General features: G+C 49.0%; 1 protein-coding gene across 1 annotated transcript in view; it reads right to left on the reverse strand.

The window, feature by feature from the left end:
- Positions 1–6,590: 6,590 nt before the first annotated feature.
- Positions 6,591–22,891, reverse strand: part of LOC128948607 (serine/threonine-protein kinase pim-1-like) — a gene marked incomplete at its 3' end in the record, with an annotated part of 38,092 nt that continues 21,791 nt past the window's right edge. The window contains exons 2-5 of the mRNA XM_054293378.1: positions 8,084–8,164; positions 7,910–7,960; positions 7,346–7,712; positions 6,591–6,703 (exon numbers count right to left, since the gene is read on the reverse strand). Of these exons, the coding sequence (XP_054149353.1) occupies positions 6,591–6,703; positions 7,346–7,712; positions 7,910–7,960; positions 8,084–8,164 (612 nt within the window). The remainder of the gene's footprint in view (positions 6,704–7,345; positions 7,713–7,909; positions 7,961–8,083; positions 8,165–22,891) is intronic.

The following is a 22,891-nucleotide window of genomic DNA, read 5'->3' on the forward strand; positions in this document are numbered from 1 at the left end:
AGAGGTGTTTGTGGCAGACAAAGATTCTGGCTGACTATCAAGGTACACCTTACAGACATCAGCAGTACTTTAGTGACACCGTTCTTCATTCTTTTTTCTCAATCTCATTCCAATTAGGAACAAGAATTCTGTTGTGCATGGAGCTGGCACCTTTTTAATTCCAGAATAATGCCCCCAGGCCCTTTGCTGTTCAGCTTTACCATGCTGTCTGTGGCTAACAAGGCTTGGGGGGAGCCCTTTCCCCTCTGGCTGGAAGGGGCCGGGTCCCAGTCCCTGAGGGGCACCCAGGCTCCTGGATGGAATTCCTGTGCAAGTCCCTCAGTGTCACAGCAGCCTTCACATGGAGCCCTGTGGATCAGAGCATTTTCCAAAGGGGCCCTTGGGGCATACAGGGAGATCTGGTCTGGTAGGATGTGTAAAACCATATCCTGTCAGATCTCCTTGTTCTCACACAGAATCCTTGGATGCAGGGACACATTCCCATTGTTCCTGCCCAGGTTTCAGGACTCAGAGTTGTCTTTCCCAGGAGTTGCTCCTTCAGCTGCCTTGGGAGGGCCTTTTGGCCTTGGGACCCACACTCTGGCTCCATTATTAGGACTGCTGCACCCAAACCCTTTATTTGCACAAACAGTGGTGATTGGAGGTGGATCTCCTTTTTTCACAATCATTCCTAAAAATGCAGTCTCAATAATTGTACTACCCTGTCACAGGGTTGACTAATCCAATCCTGGTCACTATTGTTTACAGAATTACTGTAATTTCTCCTTGATATTCTGCATCATTTCCTCCTGCCATGACAGGAACACTTTGCAAGGCCAAGCTCCAAGGGAGCAGTTACCAAAGCAAAGTGTCCTGGAGGAATCTGAATTCCTGTTTCAGAATTGATAGCTGTCATTGGCTTTGAATTTCTCCTAATGAATTCCAGTGCATGAAGGCCCAGCCCTGCAGCCTCTGGGCTGGCCCTGCCAGGGGCCATCACAGCCAGAACAATTTCCCAGGCAGCCCAAGTCTCACTGCCCATGGTTGGATTTGCAAATTGGGGGCAGCCGTGCACAGCCAGGGGGTTCCATTTCCCCAGTGGGCCATTGTGAAGGGCATGGAGCACATCTGGGAGATGGGTTCTCCATGGACAAAGATTCCCATCTCCTTATTTTTCCAACTGCTCTTTTAACAACCCCTTCACCCGCGCACCCAATCCTGCAGCTTGTGCATAATCTGGTACATGAAAAACCCTGCAGGCAAAATCACTGTATTTTTCACAGGAACAGACAAAGCACCCTGCACCACAGTATCAGCAACCCCTGCAAAAATAGCCAATTTTCTCCCTTTCTCCCTTTTTCATTGTATACAATCTCAAAAAGTTGACCACTGACATTAGGGTCCTGGCCAGTCCTGTTCTGTAGGGTATTTAGTGTTACATCCCTGAGCAGCCAAAGCTACCAAATTACTATTGTCAGCACTATTTCACATTATTATATAATTTCATAGATGGATAGTGATATAGAAATATAGATAGATACAGACATAAATAAATTTATCTAAATAGATATATTGAGGTCTTATTATACTATAAATACATATATAATTATTATGTATATAGATATTTCACTTGCACAAATGCATATCAGTTCAAGATTAAAACCTTCTTCTCTTGCTCCATGTGGGAGCATTCCAACAATCATTGTTCCTTCTGAAGGTGCTGTTTCCTATGTACTCTCAACAAATTCATCTTTGTCTGCCCAAACCCACACGGTCTTTTCCTTTTCCATGTGCAATTTTTGGATGCATTTGAAGACATCCAGGGGTGCAGCTTCTTTTACCCAACTGCCCCACTGCACCCACGGGGCTCCAACCTCAGCCCACTCCAGAGCCAGGGAACTCCAGGAAAGGGCTTCCCAGCTGGGAATTTCTGATGGCACTGATTCCTCACATTTACCCTGAACAAGAGACATTTTGTTGGCATCTGGCCAGACTGTGCCAGTTTTGTTTTGCCAGTGGGCAGGGTCAGCACCAAAGCCACAGACTCCAGCTGAAGGAATCAGTGTCATTTCCTGCAGTTCAGAGCAGCAAAGAATCGCAACAGGAGCAGCTCAGCAATGCACCCAACCATCCCCACCAAAGATTGCAGCAGTGATTAAGAAAGATCCAGCAGCATTTACCCTCAGCCTTTACCATCCCCCAGACCCACACAGCAGCTGGGGAAGCTGTCACAGCCAACGGCTGCAGAGCCACTCCTGGGCACTGGGCATTCCTGCAGGTGCCTCCAGCCCCAGGTGAGGCTCCAACTCCGCTGGGAGAGGGCCCAGCTCTGACAGTGCTGAATGAACAAACTGACAGCACTGCTAGTGTGGCAACATCTGCTTTCATCCTCCTCTTGGGTTCCTCCCAAAGCCTGGCCAGGGCTCAAGGAGGAACCAAGGGAGCTGACTTTGACCATACAGCCCCAAACAAGGCCAGATGTCAGATTTCATGGCCTTGTCTGGCTTCTAAATACACAAAGGTCAATCCGTGTTTCCCTAATGAGTGGCTACATCTATCTCAGTGCTAATGACCATGCATATTTCATCAGGGAGCAGATACAAAGATAACCTTTGCTTGGAAGGTTCATCCAGGGGCCATCTTTGGCTCAGGGCCTGCTGTTCAGGCCTCACTCAGGGCTGGTGTCCAGACCTTGGCACTTCAGGGACGTGGTTTAGTGCTGGGCTTGGCACTGCTGGCTGAGTGGCTGCACTGGGTGAGCTCAGAGGGCTTTTCCAACAGAAAGGATTCTGTGGTTCCATGCTAATATCCACTGCATTCAGCTGGGGCTATTTTAGCAGCATTACTTTGCTCAGAAAGTCTCCTCTTGCCCAGCTCTTGTGGCCTGAGGCTTCAGCTCCTTCAGCTCCTGGTGCTGAGGTGCTCATGCTGAACGAGACGAATCGGAGAGAAGAGCACAGTCCATGCAATTCCTTCTGGGACACGGAGAGGGGAGGCTGTGCAAACAGGAGCATTGTTTGCTGTGGCCTCCTCTCTGCCCTTCACGTCTTTCAGCGCTTTGAACCAGCCAAGAGCTTTCTCCAAGAGTGCAATGGAGCAGCTGTTCCTGCTCCCAGGCCTGGCTCTCTCCAGTCTCTGCCCTTGCCTGGTTCTGTCCCTCGTGCTGTGCCCTCTGTTCCCCCAGGGCTTGCTGGCTGCTGCCCAGGACTGTGGCACTGGCACAGATCCAGTGCTCCAGAGCCTCCTTTCTGTGCCCTTGGAGCTGCCTGGGCACAGCCGCCTTTTCCATCTGGAAGCTCCCCATGGACAGGGAGTGCCCAGCTCTGTTCCTTGCACAGCCTCCAGGAGTCCAGGGCTGCCATCTCCAGTCCCTGCTGGCACTGGGGGCTCCCAGGTGCCTCAGGCTGCTGTGACACCGCTGCACACGGGAGGGAAGAGGGGCAGGGGCTGTGCTCAAAGTCAGCTCCATGTGCTGCTGTGGCTGCTGCTGCTGCTGCTACTGCTGCTGCTGCTGCTGCTGCTGCCGTGGGGTCATTTGTGCAGCCCTGGCCCAGAGTCAGGGATCAGATCCTGCCAGTCTCTTCCAGCCCTGGCTGCTCAGAGTTTGGGCCTTGGAGCCTCAGGTGGCCAAAGGCAGCTGCTGCTGGTCCCTCTGTGTGCCCGTGTTCAGCAGTGCTGCTCCATCAGTCTGTGCCCAGCAACGGGGAAAAGCCTCAGCCCTGCAGGGCCAGGAGCTGCCGGGCTCTGCCAGAGCAGCTCAGCCAGCAGAAAGGGAGCTGCTCCACACAGGAACCAGGAGCAAAGGACATTTCTTCTGTAGGACATGTTTTCTATTTAGAAGGAAAAAAAGGAAAAAGGAAAAAACTAGGTAAATTGTAAAAGATAAGAATAAAATCCAAGTGTTAGTGAAAAAACATAACACAATGTTAGTGAAAAAAACAAAACATAAAGGCAAAGACACATTCTTTGCATTAAGAGGTAAATGATCTTTTTCAAAAGAGAACTCAGTTCTTTACATTGTAAATGTGCTGATGGCATGGATCCATCTTACTGACCTCAGCAGCCTCTTAAAAGATTTTGGGCTTTGTTCCCAACACTGGTATTTGAAATTGTGCTCGAAGCAAGAGGAAATTGCTTTGTGCCCTTCCAGCTCCAAGCAGGACTGGGAATGGAAACTCTGTCAAACCCCAAATCCTTTAGAAGATCACCTTCCTTCTCACCCTGCAAATGAGCTGCACATTCCTGTTGTAACTGCCAGGAGTTTCTTAGAGACACGAACTCCCACTGACAGCTTTTTGCTCTGGTTTGGCAGTGCAGAAGGGCAATTCTCCATCCATCAGCTCCAGACTGCAGTACCTCAGGAACACGGCCCACTCGCCAGCTTTGGCCCACTCGTGGCACTTCTAGAGGAGGAAGAAAGTGCAATTGCACAATTCCAGCCAATCAAGAAGGAAGAACGGGACACACAAAACACCCTGTATAGATCCAGGCGTTCAGCTGGGACTGTGGAGAATTTGGGTCCTTGCCAGTTGCATGTGTGTCCCCAGCTGCAATCTCTGGGCCTGCAGCAGAGTCTCACTCACCTGCCAAAGCAGAAAGCTCAGGCACTGTGCTCGCAATGGGCTCGTCTGATGCAGAGCTGTCAGAGCAATGTGAGGGCAGAGCCAGCCCAGCTGGGCCCAGGGCTGAGCCCAGAAGAGCCCTGGCAGAGCCCAGAGCAGCCTCAGCACCCGCAGAGCCCGGCTGCAAGGAGAGAAAGCAGAAAGTGCCCATCAGCTGAGGGCTCCTGTGCCCTTGTGCCAAGGCCTGCGGTGCCCAGGCCATGCTGGCTGCACCCAGAGCTGTGCCCAGAGCTGCCCATCCCTGCTGCCAAAGGCACAGAGCAGGAGGGCAGCACATGTGCCCAGCCTGCAGCCAGCCACGGCACTTCCAGCCCTCAGCAGCTGCCCGGAGCAGGATGCTCCTGTGCTCGCTGCCATCTCCCAAAAGCTCTGATCCCACCCTGCCAAGCACACAGGGAACCCACCTCACACCACCCATGGCTGGAAGAAAAGCTGCTCCCAAACCATGGCCTCAGCCTTCTCCAGGGGCACGGCCCATCCACACCACAGCTGCTCCCAAGCACTTCCCCATCCACACTGGACCACCTGGAACGCTTCCTCTGGAATAACAAACAACACATTATTGAAAAGAGTTTAGAGACAAAATGGGAAAACAAGAAAATTGGTAAAAAGTCTTATCTCTGTCAGGGTCTTGAGGAAGGCCCAACCCCTGCATGCCAGGGAAAAACCCAGCCATGGCTGTGGGAAACCCACACTTTCTCTCTTCCCCTCTGCACTGCCCCCCAAAATCACGGTGACCCCAAAGCAAACAAGGGCAGTGGAGCAGCCCAAGCCCTTCCTTGCCTGCACAGCAAAGCAGCTCTGCACAGGTTCTGGAGTCCCACCTCTGCTCCCACCATGGGGCTTTGTGTCGGGCTGGCTGCCCCAGCCCCAGCCCCAGCCCGGGGCACGGTGGGTGCTGGGGGCTGTTGACAGGGCCAGGAGCCCAATCCCATTTCGTACCCACCCCAGCCCATGCCCCACCCTGCCAAAAGCAGCTGGGCAGCCACTGAAGAATGAGTTGCATCTGCCCCAGCAAAGGGGGAGCCTTTGGTTCCCCGCCACGCTGGGTTATGCCCAGATCTGGCAGAATTTCCCGGGTGGGACTCATCTGCAAATTCCCTGTGGAGTTTGGCTTTGAAGAAGGTGCCAGAATTAAAGTGCACCACCTTCAGCCTCCAGTGGCCAGGCTGAGGAAGAGCTTGTCATCCTTGATGTCACCCTCGCTGTCTCCAGCAGCAGCAGCAGCAGCAGCAGCAGCAGCAGCAGCAGCATCCCCACCCGGTACAGCTTCTCCAGGGGCTCCTTCTCCTTCCCTGGGGGCAGACCAGCCTCTCAGGGCTCTGCCCAGGGCCCCAGCTGTCAGGGAACCAGGACAAGCAAAACCAGCTGGGATGGCGGCCACCAGTGCTGGGCAGAGCAGCTCAGCTCCAGCACAAGGGCTGTGTGTTCCCATCCCATGACCCCGGTGCAGTGACACAGGCAGCACAAAAAGCTCTGGGTTCCTTTGCTTCTCATTGCCAAGGCATATGTGGAGCAGGAACTTACCAGGGCCATGGATCAAAGTGTGCCTGTGGCTCTCTCCCTTCTTTTATGGCAGAGGAATATCCCACATCCAAGGATCACAGAACAGGTCTTCCAGTGTGGGTCTGTCCAAGGAGTTCACGGATAAACACCACCTGATCAGGTCTTTGCACTCTGGGAAGAGAAAGCAGAAACTGCCGGTCAGCCAGAGAAGGCTCCTGTCTGCTTTGCCCCCCTATTCCCACGCCCAGGCCATGCTGGATGTGCTCAGAGCTGGGCCTAAACTTTCCCATCAATTCCCTGTTTTGGAGGAGAGCAGGACATGTGCCACCTCCTCAGCAGCTGCCAGAGCAGGATGCCCACTAGCCCGCTGCTGGCTCCCAGCACTGGGATTCCCCCCATGCCCAGAGAAGAGGATCCACCTTGAGAGAGCCCTTGTGGCAGCGGGAGCTGGCCCCAGCTGAGGTTCTGGCCCCTTCTGAAAGGGTGCTCCCCGCAGACCATCTGGTGCAGTAGGATGCCCAGGGACCAGACTGTTGCTGCCTCGCCATGGTACCAGCCAAAGTCGTTCCATTCCGGGGGGCTGTAGGACAGTGTTCCTATGGAATACAGATGGAGTTCATCAGGGGGATGCTGCTGCTCCCAGAGCCTGGCCCCAGCATCCCTGGGTGTGCGGGGGCTGCATCAGGGGCACACAGCGTGACCACTGCCCTCTCGCCAGCATCTGGGACTTGTGCACAAAGTTAGGGTTGGAAAAGAAGCCTCTGGTGTTGGAAGAGGGCAGCCCTGGCTAGGCCTGACCATGACATGCAAAGGAAAAACCCACTCCATGCTGGGGAAAAAACATGCCCTTATCCTCCCTGCCTGCATTTCCCCAAAAATAATATGAAGCCAAGGGAAACAGGGCGAGTGAAGCAGCCCAAGCCCTTCCTGTCATCTGCATACCAAAGTGGCTGGGGCAAAGGTTCCGCCCTCCCTCTCTGCTACCCCAACCCACGGGGCTTTTGGTTGGGCTGGCTGCCCCGGCCCAGCCCTAGTCCTGGGCAGAGTGGCTGGCAAAGGCTGCCAGCAGGGCTGGAAGATGGCTGCCCACCCAGCCCTGCTCTAAAGCAACCCAGCTGAAGATTCAGTGTCCTGACTGGCAGCAAAAGGGAGAATCCCCACTGCCACAGCCAGCTTGGGCTGGGAGATGTTGGGCCATGAGATGTCAGCAGCGGGAGCACAGCCCTCTGCAGGCTCACCTGCAAAGTGAGTGTAGACTGTGTCCTGCAGGTAGGTGCCACAGCCAAAGTCAATCAGTTTGGCCTGCCCGGTGTCCAGGTCAACCAGGATGTTCTCTGGTTTGATGTCGCGGTGCAGGACCCCGCAGCTGGTGCAGTGCCGCACGGCCTCCAGCACCTGGCGGAACAGCTCCCGTGCCACCTCCTCAGGCAGGAACCGCCGTGCCCGAATGAAATGATGCAGGTCCTGACACTGCTCTGGCCGCTCCAGCACCATCACGATGCAGTTGGGGAGCTCGAGCCACTCCAGCAGCTGGACCACACCGGGGAAGCCAGTGGACACCCTGGCCAGCAGAACAATCTCCAGCGGGGCACTGGTGCCGTCGGGCTGCGGGAGGAGCACGATGCCGTCAGTGGGGCCGATGCCGTGCCAGGCCTGGGGAAGCCCTCAGCCAGCCCGGGATGCTCTGCGCCCTGCGCTGGCCCCACGCCCGCTCTCTCTCGGGGCGTCCTGGTGGCTCCCACCGTGCCGGGCGCCGGCTCATCCCCGGCCGGCAGCCCCGGCTGCTGGCCCCGCTCACTCACCAGCTCGCCCCAGTGCCGGACGCGGTTCCGTGGCACCCTTTTGATGGCCACCTGCAAGCCAAGGGCAGCAGCGGGGTGAGCTCGCCGCCCGCACTGCGAGCCCCATCCTCCGCCCTCCGCCCTCCTCCTCCTCCATCCCCTCCTCCTGCGCCCGCCGCCGGCCCCGCCGCTCACCGGGGCGCCGTCCGAGAGCCGCGTGGCCGCGAAGACTCTGCCGAATCCGCCGCGCCCCAGCAGCGATCCCAGCCTGTACCGCTCCTGCAGGGCCTCCTGCGCCGTCCCTGCGGGCGGGACGCGGCTGTCAGCGCTCGGCCCGGGGCCAGCAACGGCCCCCGAGCGCTCCTCACCCGCCCCGGGCCGGCCATGCCCAGGCGTTCCATCTTCGGAACGCGGCACGGGAGGCTCGGGGCTGGCGGCCGCGCTGCCGAGCGGCGGAGCTCGGGCCGGGGAAGCCGCAGCGGAGGCGGCGGGAGCGGCCGCGCCGCCTGTGTCCTCCGCGGGCCGCGGGAGGAGCCGGGGCCGGGGCCGGGGCCGGGGCCGGGGCCGGGGCCGGGGCCGGGGCCGGGGCCGAGGGCGGGGCCGGGGGCGGGGCCGGGGGCGGGGCTGGGGCTGGGGCCGGGGCCGGGGTCGGGACTTGACCCTGCGTCGGGTCCGGGGCCGGGCTCGGGCCAGGCGGAGGCAAAGGGCGGCGATGCCGCCCCGGCCCCAGGCACTGATGCCCGCCCAGCAGCGCCACCGCCAGTACAGCCTGAGCCGGGCGGAGGCGAGACCGCGGCGGGACGGCCGGGGCCGGGCACGGGGCAGCCCCGCCCGGGGCCGGGGGCGGGCCGGGGCCATGGCCGAGCCCGGCAGGGGAGAGGGAGGCGGGGAGAGGAGAGGGACGCTGGGCAAGGGACCCCGAGAGTAGGGTGCCCAACAGCGGGAAAGGGAGAGAAAGAGAGAGAGAGAGAGAGAGAGAGAGAGAGAAAGACTATTCAAAACTATCTGTTTTGCTGCTGCTGCCGCTACTGCTGCCGCCGCTGCTGCTGCCGCCGCTGCTGCCGCTGCTGCAACTGAAGCACCGGGGCCGTTCGTCCCCGTGTCTGTTCCCCATTCGCCCCACGAGCCCCACGTTCGAGCCCCGCGCGCCCCGGGGACAGCCCCTCCGTCTGTCCAAACACGGGAACTTTGCAGCCTTGAGCCCAGATGCAGAGCCCTGACTCCTGCACACTGGCACAGCGATCCCCTCGCTTGCTGCTGAGCATTGTCCTTGCTGAGGGTCAGACACTGTCGGGGCACCTTCCCTTGGGGTAGGATTCCTACCTGACCCAAACACTGCACTTACACCTCCAGTGTTGCTTTCCTGTGTGGAAAGGAAAACTGTGTGTAGCTCATGGGATTTTAGAGTGTCTAAAACTTGCCAAGTCACAGATTTTAGAGGTGAGGTGCATTTGGAATGAATGGGATGGAGAAGCAGTGCAACATGGAAAAGAGGAGCATAGAATAAATAGAGGAAAACATCTTGGATTGTTTCTTTCATTTTCATTTCCCTTCTGGAAAGCTGTTTCAGTTTTCCAGGAATCATCTTCTGTCTGCTCTTCTCTAGAATCTCTCATGGAGAACAAGGTTGAGCCTCTGTCACAAGATTTGCCACCAGCTGCAGCTTCTCTTAGCTTTCCACAGTGCACAGTGTGTGCAGCAGGACTTTTGCAGCAAAGCAGAACAAATGTTAGGAGAACTTTACATGTCCGTTCTTTTCCTGCTGGGCTGGGGAGTTGTGCCACTGGTGAAGTTTTCATTGTGACTGTTTGTGCTGGTTTCAGGCAAATTTTGGAAGGAAACCTCCAAAAGGGGTCAGTCTAGAAAGCAAGTTCCAGCGGCCCCTCCCCCTACTAGCTGAGGAAAAGACTTCCCTCCAGAGCGGGTTTAAACAATTCCAAGAAAAAGGAAAGTCACAGTCCGAGGAACTTCTCTGCCCCAGCTAGCTAAAACCAAATTGCTAGACCTGGGCTGTGAAGGCATCAGGAAATTTCCAAGTCTGGGCACTGGCGGTCCCAGCAAACACCAGATCTGGATGATGCTGGTGCCAGAACCTGGAAATACCCAAAGTTTGGCTTTCTGTGCCAGCAAATCCCTGGACTTGGGCTGTGCCAGCACCAGGAAGTTTTCAGATCTGGGTGCTGGCGCTGCCAGCAAACACTAGATCTGGGTGGTGTCATTGCCAGTGACAGAAATCTGCCAGATTTGGGCTCTGCTGGCACCGGGAAATTTCCAAATCTGGGCACTGGTGCAGCAAACACAAGATGTGGGTGGTGCCAGACCCAGTAGCAGGAAGCTGCCACAGGTTTTAGCTTTCTGTGCCAGCAAATTGCTGGACATGGGTGGTGCTGGAACAGGGAAATTTCCAGATCGGGGCACTGGCAGTGCCAGCAAACACCAGCGAAACCTTCTGGTCCTCGTCCGGACCGTTGGCCAGTGGTTTCCCTGAGAACCAGCTCTGGCCACTTTACAGACAGAGACTGCTTTCACCTGGTTGTGTGGAAACAGAACTTTACTGAAGGCAAACACAACAAACAGGATGGCGTGCACAGTACAGAGAGCGAAGCAGAAAAAAGCCTGGGTCCAGGATCTAGCAGGGATATTTATACATTTATTTATGGGGAGGGGTTAAGGTGGGATCTGAGGGAAGGATCCAAGAGGAAGGAATGATTAAGAATATTACAATTTTGGGGCAAAAAGTAACCAATGGTAGCAAAGAGAACTCAGAACTTTCTAGTAACAATCTGCATAACTGAACAAGAGGATTATGGGCGGGAGCTCCTGCTCACCCTAAAGAGGGTTTTCCCAAAGCCTTAAGCCGAGGTCTCCTTCTTTTAAACCAACCCAAACACAGCAGATCTGGGTGCTGCCAAGTTTGGGCTTTCTTTGCCAGAAAATTGCTGCCTTTGGGTTTTGCTGGCATCAGGAAATTGCCAGATGTGGGCACTGGCAGTGCCAGTGCACACCAGATCTGGGTGGGGAATGTGCTGGCACCGGGAAATTGCCAAATGCGAACCTTCTCTGCCAGCAAATTGCTGGAATTATGCTGTGCAGGCATCTGAAAAATTCCGGATCTGGGCACTGGCGGTGTCAGCAAACATGAGATTGGGTTGCTTTAAATCCCTTTTAAATCCAGGTATTTGCTTGATTTAGGCTTTCTTTGCCAGCAATTTGCTGGAATTGGGCTGTGCCAGCACCAGGAAATTGCCATGTTTGGACACTGGCAGTGCTGGAAAACACCAGATCTGGGTGGTGCCGGCCCCAGGTATTTGCCAGCTTTTGTATTTCTGTGCCAGCAAATTGCTGCACTTGGGCTTTGCAAGCACTGGGAAATTTCTGCATCTGGGCAATGGCAGTTCCGGGCAACACCAGTTTGTGAGAGCTGAAATGAGGGATGTGGGACTCCAGGCGGCTCTTCAAAGTGCAGTTTATTGTATCCAAGGTGATACAGCAGTCCAGAGTCATGGGTGACAGAGCTGTGCTACAGCTGTCAGCTCCAGCTGCAGGCCTGGAGACCCTTAGTTTAGGTTACAAATGCATTATATACTTTTCTTTGCTGAGCATCTTCACACAATAGAACCAATCTATACATTAATTTTTACCTATAGCCAATCATAACTACTATCATTACCATATTCATGTTACTATTCTCCAATCACTAAAAGTTAGTACATTACAGTTTAAGCTAAAAGTTGTTTTCCAGTTTTCTTGCAGTGGAAAATTCTGAGACCTTTTTTCTACTTGCAAAATTTGCTGACTTGTTTGCCTGTGCTATCTTTCTGCTTGGTAAAATCTTCTTGTTTGAGGTGGGCTTATCCTTTGCTCTAAGTCAGAAAAACCCCTTCTAACTAACACTTTACCTTCTTAGCTATCCAAAAAGACTGGCTCATCAATTCTTTTCTTTTATATCAAAACTTGCTTTCATTTATATTCGTCTTCAGACATTACATTCAAAAATCTTTCAGCCAAGCATACACATCTGTGAGACTTTCTTGTCAAACTGCATCCCTGTATAGTGGTCAAGTGCTTGAGGCCAGGAGCACCTGGACAATGGGGACAGTTCTTTCCTATAGGAAGGAAATCACAGAACTCCAGGGTTTTGAAAGCACATGAGAAGCAGTCCCCAGAGGCCAAGGCAAGCCAGACCTGTCTGTCCTTGCAGCTTTTGTCTGAAAGCAACCCTTGGATATATGGGGAGTTTTGGGGTGGAATTCCATTTCAGCCATGGGTTCCTGGACAGGAATGACAGGTCTCCATAGAGGGGCAAGGGCCCCTCACAGCTGCTCATGGTCCCTCACAGCCCCACATGGCCCCTCACAGCCCCTCACGGCCCCTCACAACCCCTTGTGAGATGCAAAGCTGTGTTTCGTGTCAGGTACAAACAGGCAATGTGTGTACTTGTGAATGAGAAATGTGTGGATACCGACAATGGGATAGTTGTGAATTCTAGTAATAACTGAGGAAAATAAAGCATGGAAAAAGACTTTTGAACCTATCTTTTGTTTGCAAATTAACCCTAGTTGATTTAGGTGCATTTGAATTAAAGTGTTATAGATGTTGCTTTTTGCGTGCATTTAATCCATAAAGAGTTCTGCAATAATAACCTTTTGAAGTATAATTTTAGAATATTACTTGTATTATTGAAACTGTAGCTTTGGAATATATATAAAGGAAATATGCTTATCTCACGCCTTATTGAAGCAGAGAAAAACAGCTTGAAAAAGGAAGATGAACATCACCTCAAGGGTTTATGGTTTCGACCAAAGGGACGCTGGACATCACTGTTATGAGATTTAGAGTCTCTGCAATTAAAAGGTGGACACACATCTGGGGAGCTGGACTCCACCAGATGGAATTAGTCTTTCTTCTTTTGGAAACTGGACCGTCACCATCTGGGAATTCTCCTTTGAGATACATCCTGAGAAATTAAAATCACAATAGTTTTTAGAATTGTGATGTAATAATTTGGAATAAAAATTGCTGATGAGTAAAAGATTGGAAATAGAAACTGCTGAAAAAAACTGATGGGTACCCCTGTAAATACCTGTAACCATCAATTATCGGTGTGCAGTTGGAGGGAAAACTTCCCCCACTGTACCTGGCACTGTATTGCTCATACTTTACCATATTAAATAATAAATTGATTGCTGCTTGAATATTGGACTAGTCAAGCTTCTGATTCATAACACCCTCACGGCCCCTCACAGCCCCTCGCGGCCCCTTACAGGCCCAGTCCTGGGGCTCCTCCCAGAGGAGGGGTCGGGCCCTGCTTGTTCGCCTTTCATTTCAGTCCCTTCATTACAGCAACAAGCAAAGAAAGCTGAAATGGAGCGTTTCCCCAGCATTTCCCTCGGGGTTAACTGCGGGCTGAAGCTCTGTGCTGGCGCTGGCCCCAGCGCCACCATCCCTGCAGCCGCCAGGCCTTTGCTGTCCCCCCGTGTCCGTTCCCTGTCCCCGAGTCCCGCCTGGCTCTGGCAGCAGCAGCAGCCGCAGCGCAGGGGGCGCCGGCCCGGCCCAGCCGGGGCTCCCGGCCAGGAGCAGCAGCAGCGCCGGCCCCTTCCCGCCTGCTCCTGCCTCGGCTCCCAAGGGCTTTTAACAGCTCAATTCTGGAGCAGAGCAGCCAGCACCCACACACAGCCCTGACTGCTCAGGGCCCACCTGTGCTGCCCTGAGCCAGCCCTCAGAGGAAGAAAGGATCGGGCTCCAGCGCTGTTTTCAAGGCTCTTTTACTCACCCTGAGCTGACAGCAGGAGGCTGCTGGTGCCTTTGCCTTGGGAATTCCAGATCACGGTTGCTCTTGGCCCTCTTCTGCTTGCCACCTGAATTTTATCAGTACATCTGCACTTGCCTCTTTCAATCACTGCTGCCCACTGTGCTTTTGTGATGGTGAACTCAGGGTTTTTGTCACAGGCATCATGATTAGCAGAGACTGAAATGCTCACAAGTCCTTGAGCACCAAGTCGAGGGGAATGAAAGCATCACAGACCACTTTTGCAGCACTCAAACACAGCCCTGCTGCTGGTGCTGTTGAAATAGAATCAACCTACAGAGACCATCACAGAAATTGCCTCTGGAGTGGCAAATCAAATGAAAAAATCCACCAGGAGAACGAAAATACTGAAGTTGGCTGGCTTCATTGCTTCCTCGGAGCAGCAGAAAATGGAGATGCCCAGAGGTATCTTGCACTGCTGCTGATCCCAGTTGGAGCCCTGCCCTCTGCAGAGTCCCAGCGGGAACCTGAGCCCAGCCCAGGGAGCTCCCAGAGTGTCCTGGAGATTCTTTCTGCATTCGATCAGGCTTGCATTCCCAGCAAGTCCCCAACAAAACCTCCTGTTTTCTTGGGTTAGAACAGGCACAATGAAAAACTCAGCAATGGCACAACTGTCCAGCCCACAAGGAAAAGAAAGGACAAGTTGTCAAGGAATCCAAACATTTGTCTTGCTTTGCTGCAGAAGTCGTGCTGCTCACGGTGTGGAAAGCCAAGAGAAGCTGCAGTTGGGGGCACATCTTGTGACAGAAGCTGCACCTCGTTCTCCAGGAAAGGTTCTTGAAAAGGGCAGACAGGAGTGTGGAGAAGATTCCTGGGGAAGTGAAACAGCTTTCCACAGGTGAAATGAAAATGGAAAGTGTTATGTTTGTCCAATTATCTCATCATAAAAAAACCCAATAATATTAAAAGTAATAGCAATTTTAATTGAATAGTTAAAATAAAAAAAAAATAAAATTTGATACAATATAATTTGATAAAAATAAGAGATAATTTGGTTCCAATAATAGCGCATAAGCAAACGATAACCGCGGGGTACGGAGGGCAGAGTTCTGGGACTCTTGCTACCTCACGTACAAGCTTGCCAAGTGAAAATCACCCCTTATATGTCCTGTGTCAGTACCATCTCTTCTCATTTTCGGTTCATCATATCTCTATCTCCGCCCTCATTACCACCCTTATCACGCATGCGCCACCACTCGATTTGGTGTTCACACAAGTCTTTGGGGGTCGTTTTGAATGAAGACCTCTCCTCTTCCTCTTTGTCTTTTAATTCACCTTTGGGTTACACATGCGCATCAAGCCAGTACAATGTAAGCCAAGACTAACGTATCACTGCATCTACATATCAAGGCAATAAATCCCTTCTAATTAGCATTTTCTGGTACCCAACCAGGTTCTTGGTAATTTTTAGCAACTGTATCTTCAGCTCATTTCCTGTGGTCCTTGAGAACATCTGCTGGGGGGGAGGGGGAATGGAGCCCCTCCTCTCCCTCTCTTCTTTGGCATTTAACTATTTTATTATTCTCAAATAATAATTACTGTATCATTATTGATTACTGTTTCAATCTTTATCAGCACAAATCATACCTATTTATCACAAATCTCTCATTTCTCTTTTTGATCATTATGATTCGTGCTGCATTTAAAAAGCTGTGCCCTGATGTCTTTTATATTTTTCAGAATTTTGGTTTTCTTGTTGTCTCTTTTCAGCTTCAAACTTTTCTAGCATTTCTATTACTGCTTCTAGTCTTTCACACTTTCAAGTTTAGTTAGCATGTCCTGGTCTATTTCAATCTTTTTAAGTCCTTTTTGTCTTTAACAGGGGTCGATTTAGCTTTTAATACCATTATAGATCTTGGTTTTACTTTTTCTGCTGATTCTGAATCTAAAGACATTGTTGAAATTTGCATCTTTTGAATCACTGAGTGAATTAGCCTAATAAAATACAAAATCATACAAGGCAGAAACATAAGTCCTAGAATTGAGCATAACAACATGAATTCTAACATTTTCCTCCAAACACTTCTAAAGAGGTTACCCCACCAATCTGTTTTCAAGATTGAATTCCACTTTTGTACCGGCACATGAGCTACTCTTTTAATCTTTTTTGCAAGTTCTGTGATAGCTTCTCCATAATTATTAATTTCTACATAGCACTCAGATTCATTAAATCTCCTACAAACTCCTCCTTCTTTTGCTAACAGATAGTCTGGGGTGATCCTGTTTTGGTACACAAACACCCACATTCATGTATATTGCCTGGCCAACATTTTTAAAGCATCAGAGGTGCGATTTGACACCACCTCTACTACTGCTTGGAGCCTTATTAATCGATTCAACAGATAAACTGGGGTCCTATATCTCCATGACCCATCCTGAGCTCATGTTGCTGGGTCATAATATGCTATAATTCGTTCTGCAGGCTATTTGTCCTCCCCCCAGTTTTGATTCCCTCCTGCTGTTGGAAAATTTAAATTCAAATCTCCTTTATTCCACTGCAGGGTTTCATACAGTGGAGTTCCTAGCACATTGCTCCTAGACCTCAGTAAAACAAAGAAGGAGGGTTGTATTACTCCCAAAGTACAAGTTCCTCCCCATTTTTGAGATAACTCACTGTATGCTCGTTGCCCACAAATTTAATATATCCCATCTGGGGCTTTCCATTTCTTATCAGTTTTCTCAGGTTGTTCCCAATAAGACCTCAGGCCGTTGATGGACTGGTAGGGGTTAGCTCCAGGACTTCTGTACCAGCATACATTAATCTGTTCATCTTATTCACAATTTATTTCTTTTATTGGTCCCCAATATCCAATGGGGTTTTCAGGTCGCCAAATTTTTGAATGATTATCCATATTAACCACCAACGTGGATTGACAAGGAGTATGCCCTACTATTTTATTAAATTTCCTTCCTTCTCAAGTTATACAAATGGTTCCAATTACTTGATGGCTTAAAATCCATCCTTCAGGTCTCTTCAATGTTCCAGAAATTTGGGTGTGGTTCTACTTTAAAAATTGCTCTGGAACTAAGCTCTCACTTTTCTACGGCCATCTTTTAGCCATTTTTTAGACCTCTACAAATCTCACATTTGGATAATTCCAATTCTGTAGCAATCCTTTGCATCAATCCTACAAACCGATTCTTATTCAAGGCTGGCAAATTCCAATCTTTGTAGTACTGTTTTAGCTGTTTATATAATTTAGCTAATTCTGTTGACTCTTTTCTCTTGTTCTTTCTTCTATTCCCCTTTGTTTCTTTTTTTTTCTTTTATTTTCTTTTTCAATTTTTCTTTTAGTGCCCGGCCTCCTATTCTTATACTTGGATCATCTTTATTATGATTTCTTTCAAAACAAAAAAACCTTTCATATTGAGGGCCAATCTGATTACTAGGGGTATAAGGAGCTCGTCCATTATATCCCAATTTTTTTTCTACTCAATACATCTTTCCTTCCTTAATACAAACATCTATAACACTGCTGCGATTGTAGCAGGCAGAACTAGCATATGGGTGTGTTACAAACACAGATTCCACCTTGTCCTTAATCCACACAGGTTGATTACAATAGTCACAAATGTTGCAATTGCTGGGACTTGGTTTTTGCCTTGTTTGCTTTTTCATTGCTGAAACTCTGTCCAGTGTGGCTTTCTGGCTTTGGCCAACTGCCCAGGGTACCAGAATGATCACAGTGAAAATAATCCTCAGGAAATCTACCATTTTACCTTTCTCAAGGCCCCTTGGGTTGCAGCCAAGGGCCGAGATGCCAGTCTTCTCAGTAGCAAAGGTAATATCCCGGCATCTAGTCACCGGTGCTTTTAGTATTTTTGGTACCCATAGCCCCACAGAGTTTGCTTGTCTCTTTTTAAATGCCGTTTCCCAGTTCTAGCTGGTTAAGAAGCAATAATTAAAACAAAAAGAACAGGGAAAAGATTAGGCCGGAATACCATAAACCTGTATTTTCCAAAATTTCAGGGATGTGCCAACTACAAGAAGATTTTTATAATTATTTTGTGCTTCAGGGGCGGGGAATGCATTAAGTCACCATCTCCAATAGGCACACTTGTGGCGCCAATGTGCCCCTGGAATGCGCCTATGATGTGGTGTATAGACTTCTTCTCCACCACAACTATCAATTTTGAGACACTGGTCTATAATATTATGAGTTGCTCGTTCTCTTATTTGTGCTATAGCAAATATAGCAAGAACCAATTGATCTAAGTTTTCTATTAATCTAATTGCTGCTGGAAGGGTCTCATCTCCCAGTCTCAAAGGTATCTCAAAAAAAATTATTAACAATACGTTCTATAGTTAGCGGGCTAAATACATAACCATAGCAAAGCAAGCAAATAAATTGTCTCTTCTTTTCTTCTCTCTTACTTTCCACCATGAGTTAAAGCAAAGTGTGCAAACAATACATATTCAGGGATGACACTTTAAACCATGTTTACTGCATTCCCAATGTTTTACTTGTCTCTGCTCTCTTTCAACAACAGCTGTTATCAATCGCAGTTTCTGGAATTGCAGTTCTGTAATCAATTCTAATAATGTTGCTGGTGCATGACCCTGAAGGAGATCTTCAATCTTTTTAGGCCGTTCCCACTGATTCAGAAAGTCTTTTATTCTTTTTCCACCGGCGTTCTTCTGCCTCTGAGCTCAAGGGAATTGCGGTTAGCAGCCATCCAGGATGCCTAGTTCATTCTTAATAAATCAGGGTTAATATAAATCAACTTAAATCCCACCATATTATCACATTCTTGGAATTTCATGTTCCAACAATATTTTAGCTACAGTTTGAACTGTAGCCCGAGCTGCTGGAAATGCTTTAACCCACTGAGTTAATTCATCTGTTATAACTAACAAATATTTCCACCGACCCACTTTAGGCAATTCTATAAAATCAACCTAGATCTTTTCAAATAGCTTGTAGGCTCTTTTGCATCCTCCAGAGGGAGGGGTTTTTAACACTTTCTTTTTTACTTTTTGACAGGTGAGACACCTCTGGGTAATTTGCTTTCCAATTTCAAATATCCTTATACACCCATAAAATTTTAAAAAGTGATCACAAAAGGCTCTTGTTCCCCAGTGTGTCCGTCTATGCAAGTTATCTAAGATCTAATGTGCCACTGGTTTTGGCATCATAATCCTGCCATCAGGAAAAACTCACTTTCCCTCCTTAAATGTTGCTCCTAATTTCTTTATAGTTGCCAGTTCTGCTAGTGGAAGGGAAAGTGTCTCCTGCTGAATTTCTAGTTTTTGTAAGATCATTATTTCAGTATCTCTTTTTCTTAAGGTCACTCTTTTTGCTTCTTCATCAGCCAAATTATTTCTCTGACCCTAATATCCCTCCCTCTCTGGTGTTCCTTTACATGAACTACTGCTATTTTCTTTGAGCCTTTTAAAGCTTCAAGTATCTGAATTATCAATTCCCCGTGTACTAACCCTTTCCCTTGAGTGTTTATAAGTCCCCTTTCTTTCCAAATTTTTCTAAAAGTATGTACTACACTAAAAGCATATTTGGAGTCTGTAAAAATAGTCCCTTCTTGCCCTTTTAGTATTAATAATGCACAGAGTAATGCATACAATTCACAGGCTTGTGCTGACCAGGAGGGACTAAGGGGACCAGACTCCTTTACCCTCAACTTTTTCCCACTACACCTGAATGCCAACCCGTGTCATTAATTTCTAGATTATCTTCTTCAGTTAAAGAATAAATTTTAAGTTTTCCTTCACAGGGTTTTATCTGTAAATTTAAGGCTATTATTAGATCTCTGCCTAACAAATTATTCTCGGCCTCTGATATCAACAATAAATCATTTACTCCAAATTTATCATCTGTTTTAATTTGCACTCCTTTTATTACAGGAACAGGGAAAGCTTCTCTCGTAATTCCGATTACTGAAACTCGCTCACGACTTATCTCACATCCCTGGGGTAAATTTGTCACTGTCGACTGAGAAACTCCTATATTTACTGAAAATATAACTTATCAAGGGCTCTTCTGGTGGCGTTTCTGTCGCCTTCATTAAACAGAGCCCCTGACCTCATGAAAAGTTTCCGCATCATGCTGTTTCTTCCCGCAACTTTTTTTGTAGGTGCTCCTTTTTATAATAGTAAAACAGGTGGGTCCTACACCCCTCAAGGCAGTGCAAGAATTTCGTAAGTGCCCTTTCTTGTGGCGGGAAAAAACACACAGGTCCTGTGTTCTTAAAAATAGATCCTGACATCTGCAGTTTGTTTTTCCCTGCAGATTTTTTTTCTTTTTTTTCTTTTTTTCTGTATTCAAAGCTGCCTGCATTTCTCTAACTGCCACCACCAAAATTCTGGCATCTGCTTTCTGCTTTTCCTCATCTCTGTTCACACACACCCTTTGTGCTTCTCTCAGTAACTCCTGAAGTCCCCTGTCCTGCCAGTGTTCTAATTTTTCCAGCTTCTTCCTGATGCCGCCCCTCAGGACTCCAAAAGGCAGCATACTTACTCTCTTCCTGATTAACAAGGTCTTTTCAACTCACATACATATTTAGAGCCTGGCAAATCCAATCCTCAAATGATCTGAACTTGGGCCAATATAAATTATCTTTCCAGATCATTTCTTTTGTCCATTTAAACATGTAATACTTAACTATTTTCTGTTTACTTTTTCTTCTTTGGGATTCTCATTCATCCCAAAACCGTATCATCATCCCCAGTGGGCTGTCCTGAGGAATGCTCCCCCCCGAGAACCCCCCTCACGGTTCCCAGATACCTCAAACCACTGTGAATTTTTCCTACAATTCGCAGCCCCTGGGTCAAGGAACTTTTTCCCTGACCCATTTCTGGCAGCAACAAACTAAGAAATTCCCGGTACCAGGAGAGTCTTAGTTTCCCACACTCACCTCATGACTCAACTTCCTCACTTACTACTCTGCCACACTGACTTTTTAATCTACCTGTTCCACTCCTATCTCTCCCTCTGCAATCTACTTGTTCCACTCCTATCTCTTCCTCTTTCTCAATCTATTAGCCCCGTCCTCTCACCATCTAATCACATACTAAATTGCCTGCTACCAACCCATCCAAAGAAATTGAACCTCTTCATTCACTCTCTCAGTCTCCCCACTGAGTCAATCCCTCCTGCCCAAGGACCTTCCCACAGGTGCCTGGACCAGGGATCCCCTCCTTCCCCCTGGGTCAAACCCTCCCGGGGTCCCCACTCATTCACTTTTCTTTCATTTCCCTCCTTTCCCGGCCGGCCTCCTCTCGGACAGCACGAAAACGCGGTACTGGGAGGTCCCACTCGCTTCAGGGGTCCGGGACTGCCCAGCCCCCATCTCAGACACTCCACACACACTCACACATGCATACAGCCGCCCCCCGACCCAAAACCTCATGATATTCACAGCCTCCTTTTCTCACAAGGGTCTTCGTGCACAAAGCAGTTTTCTATGGGTACTCTCTCTCCTACAAGCCAGCACTCTGATGGGAGCCTTTCTTGCGCACTCTGAAGAACTAATTTGCTTATGCATTATTGTAAAAAAGACCCTCTTTTCCCAAGGGAGAGTGGTCTAGCCTTGGGACCACTTAAAAGTCTGGTGGGGAGCTCCTTCCCAGAAGCTATCCACCTCCCTGGATTTAAAAGAGTCCCGGGTATCGGCACCAAAATTGTTACGTTTGCTCAATTATCCCATCATAAAAAAGCCAAACAGTATTAAAAGTAGTAACAATTTTGATTGAATAGTTAAAATAAAAAAATTAAAATTTGATACAATATAATTTGATAAAAATAAGAGATAATTTGGTTCCAATAATAGCGCATAAGCAAACGATAACCGCGGGGTACGGAGGGCAGAGTTCTGGGACTCTTGCCACCTCACGTACAAGCTTGCCAAATGAAAATCACCCCTTATACGTCATGTGTCAATACCATCTCTTCTCATTTTCGGTTCATCATATCTCTATCTCCGCCCTCATTACCACCCTTATCACACATGCGCCACCACTCGGTTTGGTGTTCACACAAGTCTTTGGGGGTCCTTTTGGATGAAGACCTCTCCTCTTCCTCTTTGTCTTTTAATTCACCTTTGGGTTACACATGCGCATCAAGCCAGTACAATGTAAGCCAAGACTAACGTATCACTGCATCTACATATCAAGGCAATAAATCCCTTATAATTAGCATTTTCTGGTACCCAACCAGGTTCTTCGTCATTTTTAGCAACTGTATCTTCAGCTTCTTTCCTGTGGTCCTTGAGAACATCTGCTGGGAAGGGGGCGGGGGGGAGGTGTAGTAAACCCCTCAGCTTTAGCCAGGGCCCCTTGGAGAATAGAATGCTGACACAGCAGCAAAGAAGTTTCCTGTCTCCAGGGACATCCGCCTTGTACCTTATCCCTATAGCCATGTAAGGCAATATGTTGTTAACCCTACTATTGGTCACTTATGGTCACTCTAACACCTTTGCCATTGGTCAGGATTGGATCCGGGCCAAGGGTATAAAAGTAGCATACTGTACCCCTACTAACTCGGAAGAAGAAGAGCTGAGACCCTTCACGAACCCCTCCAATAAAGCCATACTTGTGGAACAGCCGGCATCTTCTTCTCTCTCTACTGTCTGCTGGAGCCTTAGGCCAAGGGAAAAGCTACCTAGCAAGCAATGCTGAAATCACAAGAGCTGCCTAATCACTAAGAGCTGAATATTCCCTGCTTGCTAGGGCTGTCCTGCGGCCTTGGTCTGAGAGCGAGCTGGCTTCTGGCACCCAGTCCCCTTGGAGACTGAGCTCTGGAGCTGTAATAGCTTGCCTAGGATAAGACCAAGCAAGGCTCATTTTGGGGGGGGTGGAACCCCTCCTCTCCCTCTCCTCCTTGGCATCACAACTTTTAACTATTTTATTATTTTCAAATATTAATTACTGTATCATTATTGATTACTGTTTCAATCTTTATCAGCACAAATCATACCTATTTATCACAGTAATATATCTTGCTAATTCTGCACTTGGAGGAATTACTCAGGTCTGCAGTCTTTATTACACACCCTGTTCTAAAAGACTTTTATACTATTTTCCCTCTCTCTGTGTTTTCACACTTGTTCAACAAGGTTTTCTTTCTAAGAATATTAATCACAATATCCCAAAGGATTAAAAAATGCTTAGGTATTTTTTCCCTAAGTATTTACTAAAGAAAATTAATAATAAAAACCCTGTATGCATGCTGGATGTAAAA

Source organism: Melozone crissalis, unplaced genomic scaffold (assembly GCF_028551555.1).
Source record: "Melozone crissalis strain CALT ecotype California unplaced genomic scaffold, PUWL_Pcris_2 ptg000139l_1, whole genome shotgun sequence".
Classification (NCBI taxonomy): Eukaryota; Metazoa; Chordata; class Aves; order Passeriformes; family Passerellidae; genus Melozone; species Melozone crissalis.